Source organism: Mus caroli, chromosome 2 (assembly GCF_900094665.2).
Source record: "Mus caroli chromosome 2, CAROLI_EIJ_v1.1, whole genome shotgun sequence".
NCBI lineage: Eukaryota > Metazoa > Chordata > Mammalia > Rodentia > Muridae > Mus > Mus caroli.
The window spans coordinates 152,265,474-152,275,143 of record NC_034571.1 but is presented as its reverse complement, the minus strand read 5'-3'; the positions used below and the strand labels follow the sequence as shown (position 1 = coordinate 152,275,143).

Below are 9,670 nucleotides of genomic sequence, written 5' to 3'. Positions count from 1 at the left end.
GTAGCCCTGAACCTTCATCACCTGGCGTTTTCAGTTTAGAATACTGATCTTCCCAGCTCAGGACCTTTCCTGAGAGGAGTAGCCCACAAGCACACCTCGAAGGCTTGCGTATGGAATTTCAGAAAAGGTGAGCAGAAAGGGTTAGTGGTTGAGTTCAAAGATGGGGTCGGAGGGCCTGTGCATAGTTCCAGAGTAGTCTGCCCTGGCTTCCAGGCCGCGCACAGCCTGCGTTCAGGCCTGGCTTGGCCCGATCAGTTAGCAGGACCTGCACGGGTCCGAGGCGCCGTCCAAGCCTTCCCTCCCGCAAAGAATAAACCGGTTCAGGGCGCCGTTACGCACCGTGGCCACTTGGGGTCGCACTTTATGCCTGTTTGAATCTCCCTGCAGCCGACAGAAGCTTGGATCAGCTTAATCCTTACAAAACGTTCAGACAAAAACAGGGCCGGGTTCCCCAGCATCCCAGAGCCACTGAGTGCACAGACCGGTGTTGGTCTCGGCTCCGAGCCTCGGAGTTGTAAGGTTTCCACATGACTGGCAAGTGAAAGGTATTCAGAGCCTTTGGGCCGACTCTTTTTGTTTGTTTATCTTCTTTGAGAGCGTTTTGGAGGTTGGGGGGGGGGGGCGAATGCACGGAGTGGCGAGACCACTGGAGCTCTGTCTTCTGAGCTCAATCACTGAACCGGCTAAGAGAGGAACAGCTTCTCTTGGCCCGAGGAACCTTCCTAGAGGTTAAGAGTTAGATCTGAACAGAACTCTTGGAGCCCCAACCCCGCCCTCCCCCACCGCATACATTAGCGCAGACAGAGCTACCGAAACACAGGCACGCACGACACACATTCACTCGGGCCCGCGGCGCCGAGGACACACGGAGCGTCGCCCACTGGGCGGGGGCCGCTTGGGAACAAAGGGCCAGGGAAGCGACATCCCGGGCGCTTATTCTGAGCCTACTTGGGGGTGACACGGGCCGAGGGTGGGAGTGTAAAGAGTATGTAGGGAGGCGTGAGTGCAGACAGGGGGGTGGGAACGGCGGCTTGGTCCAGAAGTGGGGCGCGCACTGAAGGCAAGCGTGCGGGAACCTCGACTCAGAGGGTGTGGGGGGTTGGGACCAGGCGGTCCGTCCCACTCGGCTCCAGCCCTCCTCCAGGCCTCAACGGCTTCGGGGCTCCTCCGGTCTCCAGTCAGCTGACGCGGGGGGCGGGGGAGCTGTCAGGCACGCCCCGCCCAGCGTCGCTGGGCCGCGGGGGCCGCGCAGCCATTGGCCAACACGCCGGGCCGCTTGGGCCCCCGCGCTCCAGTGACATCAGGAAGCGATAAAAGGCGGCGGCGGCGCCAGCTCCTGCACAGCTGCACCGCCGGGCTGCGAGCGGCTGCAAGCAAGAAAGCCCTAGAGCCAAAGAGCCGGAGAGCGAGCGGCGGGCGCTTGCCCCGCGCCTCCCCTCTGCCCCTGCGCGCACCTCGCCGGCTTCTCTACCCTGCCCCGGCTCGACCTGACTCGTTCCCGGCGCGCTTGCAGCCCCAAGCTCCGGGGCAGCTCAGGCAGCCTCGGGAGGACTCTCCGGCGCGCCGCCGCGTCCCCAGACAAAGGCTTGGCCGGCGGCCCCGGCCCGCTGCGCCCTCGGCTCCCCGCCTCCCCAGCTTGCCGCTCTTCGCCCCCGCGTTTGGCTCGGCGAGTCCCGGCCGGCCGCAAAGTTTCCCCCGCGGCAGCGGCGGCTGAGCCTCGCTTTTAGCGATGGCCGCGGAGCTGAGCATGGGGCAAGAGCTGCCCACCAGCCCGCTGGCCATGGAGTACGTCAACGACTTCGACCTTCTCAAGTTCGACGTGAAGAAGGAGCCACTGGGGCGCGCGGAGCGTCCCGGCCGGCCATGCACACGCCTGCAGCCTGCTGGCTCGGTGTCGTCCACCCCGCTCAGCACTCCGTGCAGCTCCGTGCCTTCTTCTCCCAGCTTCAGTCCGACTGAACCGAAGACCCATCTCGAGGACCTGTACTGGATGGCGAGCAACTACCAGCAGATGAACCCCGAGGCACTCAACCTGACGCCCGAGGACGCGGTGGAGGCGCTCATCGGTTCGCACCCAGTGCCCCAGCCGCTGCAGAGCTTCGATGGCTTCCGTAGTGCGCACCACCATCACCACCACCACCACCCTCATCCGCACCACGGGTACCCAGGAGCAGGTGTGACTCACGATGAGCTGGGCCCGCACGCTCACCCGCACCATCACCATCATCACCAAGCGTCGCCCCCGCCGTCCAGCGCTGCCAGTCCGGCGCAACAGCTACCCACTAGCCACCCGGGGCCGGGACCGCACGCAACAGCCGCGGCGACTGCTGCGGGCGGCAACGGTAGTGTGGAGGACCGCTTCTCTGATGACCAGCTGGTGTCCATGTCGGTGCGTGAGCTGAACCGCCACCTGCGGGGCTTCACCAAGGACGAGGTGATCCGCCTGAAGCAGAAGCGGCGGACCCTGAAGAACCGGGGCTACGCCCAGTCGTGCAGGTATAAACGCGTCCAGCAGAAACATCACCTGGAGAACGAGAAGACGCAGCTCATTCAGCAGGTGGAGCAGCTTAAGCAGGAGGTGTCCCGGCTGGCCCGCGAGAGAGACGCCTACAAGGTCAAGTGCGAGAAACTCGCCAACTCCGGCTTCAGGGAGGCGGGCTCCACCAGCGACAGCCCCTCCTCTCCTGAGTTCTTTCTGTGAGTCCTGGCGGGTCCGGCCCCCGCCCTTGCCCTGGCCCAGACTCCCTATTCTGCGCCCCTAGCCCTGGACTCCCTGTCCCTGCCATGGCCCCGGCCTTGACCTGTTTGACTTGAGCTAGAGGGAGGAAGGACGCGCGGGTCGCGGGAGTCGGGCGGGAGCACGGGCGGGCAGAGAACCTTCGCTAAGAAGAGGGCAGCGCAGGGCGGCGCAGCCTCTTAGACTTGGGCAGAGTTAGAGAGACTCGGGCGGGTGCGAGGTCCCGGAGTAACTTTTCTCCAAGCTGGAAGGCCGCGAGGCTTATTCCAAGGAGTCGCCAAGGCCGTCTGGACACTTCTGGCTCTGAGAACTTTGTGAGTGCCAGGGCCGCAGCTTTGCAGCCCAGGACTCAGTTCGTCCCAGGAAGAGCAGAGGAGAGGAGAGGGACTCTGGAGTCCCCGTGGGCGCGAGGCAAGGCTGAGCTAAGGAAGGAAAAACAGACAGATCTGTCTGTCCAGAGTACGGAGAACACTGGCTCTCAGCCGGAGACGCGGGCCTCAGTTAGGACTTTCGGCGCGCGAAGGAAAAAAAAAATCTCATCAGTTTTAATGCCTGCTCGATTATATAGAAAAATACGAAAATCTGCATTAAAAATATTAATCCTGCATGCTGGACATGTATGGTAATAATTTCTATTTTGTACCATTTTCTTGTTTAACTTTAGCATGTTGTTGATCATGAATCATAACCCCCTTGTTTCTTTGGGTGAGAAGGGATGCAGTTCCTAAACTCCTGCGGCTGCGAGCGAGCCAGCGAGCGAGCGAGCTAGCCAGAGTTTCAGTCGCCGGCCGGCTTGTAAATTACCCGCCCGGCCAAACCATCTTGAGAAGGTAGCAGCAAGCTGAGTCTTTGTTTGGGTTTATTATTACGGCATTTTTGTTTGTAAGTAAAAATAAAAGAAAGGAAAAAAAAAAACCACCAAGCCCAACTTTGTCTGGGGAATCCTTGGGATTTATCTCTTCACCCCCCTCTTCCTTCCCGCTTCAGTTTTGAGTTTTGTTGAGGGAAAGCTAAGGGAGAGACAGTTGCTGAGATCTACACCTTGCAGGAGTGTGTCCTTTATTATTGCTGGGTCTTGGGGCCAAATTGACACACACACCCACCCACCCACGACTGCTCCTCTACACACACACACACACACACACACACACACACACACACGAAGAAAAAAAGACAGGCTTTTCGTCCTAAGAAGTCAACCCAGGGCTGGTTTGGAATCCTCTAGAAGAGCTCTAATTGCAAGCTCCCTCCCCCCAGGGCTTAGGGTGAAAAGATTTCTTCCACTCCTTGCTACGTGTGATGATCTGAGCTCCCACTGAGCCAAACAGCCATTCTTAGAATGTACTAGAAACCCACACATTGGCAACTAACGCTGCAACTCTCAAGCGTGTTCTTTAGACCAGTGCATTACATGTTTCTCTGCTGTCCGAAGAGCAGGGAGACTTAATGGTGGTGTTCAACTCCCTTCCGTTGTTGTACAGTAGTTATAGGGGAGGTCTAGGTGTTTTTCTTTCCTGTTACTTTCATTTCTGCGGGTCAGTAAGAGGATTCAGTTGCACTGACAAAAAAAAAAAAATACCAAAATGAAAGCGTACTTTTTAAAAATTCCCACCTGAATTTGCTGGCGCTGCTGGCTGGATGCTTTTTTGTTTGTTTGTTTGTTTTGAGTTTGTATTAGTTGATACAATTTACAGTAAATAACAAGATTGTATGAACCGCATGGTGCTTGCAGTTTTAAATATTGTGGATATTCGTCCTGCATCGGAAACGAGCTTTGGTTTTTACTGATTCAACTGTGTTGAAATCAAACTTGCCGCAACGCAACAGAAATTGTTTTTAATTTCATGTAAAATAAGGGATCAATTTCAACCCCCTGCTTATGATATGAAAATATTAAAATCTAGTCTTATTGTAGTTTTAATTCAGACTGGTTTCTGTTTTTTGGTTATTAAAATGGTTTCCTATTTTGCTTATTAAAACCATGGAGATGGTGTTTATTTAGAGGACTCGGTGTCTGCATGACTTTAACTCTCTTGTTCCAAGAGTTGTACATCAAGTTTGGGACATTCTTTGGCAATGAATTCCAAACTCAGGGTGGGCAGATAACTCTCTCCAGGGTATGACTGTGTGTGCTATATGTGAACCTCAAATGTATTCTCTGTTTTCCACCCTAGGTTCAAACCCCAGTCAAGAGTCCATCTGTACGCTGAGAGGGTGCATATCTGAAAGGGACACTCTACAGCGCTTTTGCATTCTGGCTTGGAGATCAGGACTGGGCTGCTAGTTTGCCTGCTGCTGAGGTAGTGGCAGAGGCCAGGAACCAAGAGTTGCAACCTGGAACAAGGAAGCCAGGTCTTTTTTTGGAGCCCAGGGCCAGCTAAGCTGTAGCCTTTGCCTTCTTGCCTGGGTGTTGGGGCATTAGGAAGCTTAGAGTCAGGCTGCTGGCTCTGAACTGGGGTTTGCCCTTCTTTTCCCAAGATGGATGGAATCAGGTGATACCTGACAATAGATCTTGGGAAATAGGACCCTCTTGGTAGGAAGCCTGTACTTGGTTATTTCTTTCCAGGTTAGTGTGTTCAGGGTGCACGAGGCCATCAGCCCTAACAAACAAACAAACAAACAAACAAACAAACAAACGAAACAATGGGTACAGTTTGGATTTCAACATCTCCTCAGATTAGAGGCTGGAGGGCCTTGGGTGACTTAGCTTTACCAGTAGTTTGAAGATTTCTGATGATGATGTGGAAATGGCCCTAGACCTTTCCTCTGTTCCCCCACCCCTGTCCTTTGAAGGTCAGTACCTTGTAGTCCCACACTCCTGGCAGTCTCCTTGGAATCCTGTCTCTGATTTAAATGTCTTTAGGCTAATCTCTCTCTCTCTCTCTCTCTCTCTCTCTCTCTCTCTCTCTCTCTCTCTGCCAGTGGGGTAGAACACCTAGACCTTAGTAGAACTCTCCACTTTTGGCAATGCCCAGCTCTCTGTGGAGACTCCGTGAAGCCTCGTAGCTTCCATGTGGACTCTATTCTGCCTTCAAGTTTTTGGTGTCAGAGTTCCTAAAGTGGAATTTCAGCATCCAGAAGGGAAGGTGTTATAGAGCCAGTGCGGAAGGAGTAAGGGGCAGCTTGGAAAGGAGGGGGCAAGTGACACTTGGAACAGATTTTGACCTGGGTCTCTGGTGACTGGGTTTGTGATTGGCATCTGAGGAAGAAGTTTGGGGACAAAAACTAAAATAAAATAAAAGCCACCCAAATAAACAAAGAACAAAGCAAAATAACAGCAACCACAATACACATCTATAGTGCCTTGGTGGTGTGATTTCAGCTTGAAGTGAGTTTCCAAACTCAGTCTGTTTCCCCAGTGGAAACATGGCCAGGCAGGGAAGGTGTGGGTTTCCATTTGAGAATAGGTTGATAAGCCCGTATAGGCAGGTGTGATCCATTTGTATTTCCTATGCAAGTGCCACTCCAGGTACAGATGTGACTCCTTTAGGGAAAGAGGCCTCTGTCAAAGTTAGAGGGGGTATCTAAAGAGACTGCGCTGTGCAGGGCCCTGCATTGATAAGAGAGGATCAAGCTCTGGTGGCAGAGACCTTAACTCTGGTGGTCTAATTCTGTCTAGAACCATTTGAAACAGACTGGCGTTGTCCACTTCTGCCATTACCTAGATTTTAGGAAAGGTTGCAAATTCTAAAGCATTATCTTTGCGTGGAGTACGGAGCCGCTTAGACACACCCAGTGTGGTCACTATTACTGTACATTCAGAAAGGACACAGAGTGCCAGCAGTTTATAGAGTGACCAGTTGCGTTTTGGAGATGACAGTCTCAAGTCACAGCCCTAGTGAGATGTTGACACACCAAGACAGGGGCACTCATGTCCCCCACTCTCATTGATGGCATTAATTCGCCCCTGGCGGGGCACATACAGGGAAAAGCTGGGTAGAGAGATAGCTTTTCCGGAGAAGGCCAGAGTTTGTGCAGCGTATACTTCCTATAGTAGGCAGGCTCTCTACTCACAGCCCACGATTCCGGACCCGCCAGTATGCCACAAACCCGGGAAAGGGGAACTGGATACTCTCAGGACTTCCGCGGTGCCCCGGCGGCGGTACTCGGCAAGCTTCATCCTTCTTTTAGATTTCCCTCTCTTCCTACTGCTCAAGGGCAGCTCAAGATCCACCTCTCTCCCTAGGAAGAAAAATTCTCCCCGCACCAAAATCTTCCAAGTTTCCACTGATCCTATGTAGACAAGCCGGCGTCTGCTGACCAGAGACTCACCCGGAGACAGAAACGCACAGACCCCGACACTGGGAAGCACTCAGTAGGCACTCGTGGGCTCTGAGAATTGGGCTCCATCCTGATTCACCGTCTGTGCTGTGGGCAGCCGCAGCCCCTAGAGCCGACTTGACTTGGTCGGCTTTCTGTGTGGGGGGAAATCTCACCAGCCTGAGAGACCTGGGACAGTCTCCGCTGTCACACGTCCTTCAGCTCGGCAGGGAAGGTGGTTAGGTGCCAAAAGTTCAAGCCAGTTTAAGCAACTTTCTCTGTCTCTGTTTCTCTCTCCGAGTATGTTTCTGTCTCCTTTCCCTCTCTCCCTCTCCTTATTTCTCTCTATCTGTCCCTATTTTCCATTTCTGTAGCCTTCTCTTTTTAATCTTCTCTCTTGTTTACTCCCCTGCCCTTTATCCCAGGACTGCGGGAAAGGCTACCCAGAGATGTCTAGAGCCAGGCAGGAGAAACAGGGGATGGAGCGGCTGGTCCGTAGTCTTGGAGTTATCACATTGATTTTCACCTGCGCTGCTGCGAAGGGTCTGGGCTTCACCCTGCACACTCCCGGGTTTCATTCCACGGTGTCCCTCACTGTGGTTGACTGGGCACTGCAGGCTGTCACACAGGCTAGCCAGGGGTTGTTGAAATCTTAGTGAAAGTGAGCTCTGGGGAGGCTGAAGCTGGTCTCAGATGCGGGTCCCTCTTGCAGTAACAGTAAGTCATTGTCACTTCTCTCTGCACTACCCCCTGTCTTGACAGTCAGAGGTTTCCATTTCCCTTTTATGCTTTTATTCCCTTTTTAGGGGCCTTCTGTACCAAAACTCATTGTGGAAGTTGTCAAGATCCACACCGTGTAGGTCTCTAAGTTGACCACTTTGTGACCTAAGGGCTCTGCTTCCATCAAGACACCAAGGCCCTACTCAGTCACTCTCCCACACCCAATCTTCAGCCCCTTCCTTGTGGAAGGAGCCAGGAACCAGTAAGTTAGTGTTTGGAGATTCCCTTGTAGGTTTTCAGATGCAAAACTCCATTGTCTTCTGGGCCCTTCAATTTCCCAGTAGGGGTACTGTGAACCCGATTTTTTAGCTGTTACCCTTCCACACCACCTGCATTCAGAAGGCTTGGCTGCTCAGCAAGGAGAGAGTGGCTTTGGCGGTTAGATTTATAATGTAAGGAAATCTTCTCCTCTGACCAAAATAAACATTTTTCCATCGAATATCCCAGTAGGCAGAATTTCTCTAGCCCCTCAAAGGAGTCAGTTCCACTGGAATAGCTGCTCTGAGCTGGCGCCCAGCACAGCATCCTGGGAAAGACATCCCTCATAGAGTGAAGGGAAGGTCCTGAGGTTTGGGGTATACCTGAGTATCATCAGGAGCGGCTGCCACCACGGGGCTTGCCTTTGAAGGATGGGGCTTTCCTGACTCAGAAGATGGGGTCTTTCTTTTGTGAGAAGGCTGCCGGTAGAATTTCCTCTTTCCCACAGTTCCTGGCCAGAAAGCACATCTTTCAGTGGGGGTGGGGAGGCAATATACATTCACCAAGCCCCCCAATACCTTCCTCAGCATCCTATGCATCTCCCCCCACCCATTTGAACATCTTTGTCCCGTACAAATTTCCATGACTCCCAGTTTAAAATTCCCTCCCCCCCCCCACCCCCACGGTCCTACACGGGCTAGCTTAACTGGTACATTTAGATAATATCAGAGCTAACTGTTCTCACTTGGAAGAAATTAAATATGTGAGAAAAGTTGCAGCTCCAACATGAAAAACCACCTAAATTAATAATAAGGATTTGTTCCGAAGCAGCGTTCGGTTGTAGCAGCCTCTTGGCATTCTTTGTGAGTGAAGTTGCTTTTAAGTAAAACGGCAGCAATTCATTACACATTCTGTTTTATTTTATTTTTCTTTATCAGAAAAAAAAGGGATGTCGTCTTTGGGCTGGAGGGGGCAGCGGCAGAGGTGGTGGGAGGAGACCTGGAACTTTCAGGAAGAAGCACACTATTTTTGGCATGAAAAAGCCGATAGAGTCTATACATCTGAATTATGGTGCTTCCATTTTTTTTTTTAAACCAGGGCTGAGGCTTCCTCTCCCCCCACCTCCTTCCCAGGCAAATGGCAGGGATGGGCACTTGGGTGTGTGAGGGGGCCTGTTTCATAGTCTGCCTGAGGGGTGGGCAGGACTGAGGCTTGCTCTGGTGAGTGGACAGGGATGGGTACTTTGGGGGGTGGGGAATGCTGATTCATAGTCTGCCTGAGGGGTGGGCATTGTTTTTGGCTTTAGCATTCTAACAGATACTGAATCTGAGGGCTGTGCTTGGCTCTCACTCAAGTTCCCTGGTTTCTTCTGATCTGTCAACCTCCTGCCCTGACTCTTGCAGTTACAGCTCTGCCACCCCACCGTGGAGTTCTACCCAGCAGGGAAAGAGGAGAAAGCTGCTGCCCTGGAGTCAGCTCTGCCTGCTTGGAGGGAGCAGAGCAAGTCTGTATTTCCCAACGCGGGCCAGGCCCTGCCTGCTCCCTGGTCTTCCTTTGTTTCCTGGGAATCTGAGGAACCTGGTACCTGGGTTCCTTTCAATGGATGCAAGACATGCAGGTCATAGAGATGTAGTCCAACCGTTGGTTTAGTCTCAGGCATTTTGCTTAACATTGCAGTGTAAGCTGCTGTTAACC

General features: G+C 53.1%; 1 protein-coding gene across 1 annotated transcript; it reads left to right on the top strand.

Annotated features, from left to right (window-relative positions):
- Positions 1 to 1,344: 1,344 nt before the first annotated feature.
- Mafb (MAF bZIP transcription factor B) lies at positions 1,345 to 4,658 on the top strand. The gene has a single exon (XM_021149853.1). It carries the CDS (start codon positions 1,730 to 1,732, stop codon positions 2,699 to 2,701), a length of 972 nt encoding a protein of 323 aa, XP_021005512.1. The 5' UTR covers positions 1,345 to 1,729; the 3' UTR covers positions 2,702 to 4,658.
- Positions 4,659 to 9,670: the final 5,012 nt, after the last annotated feature.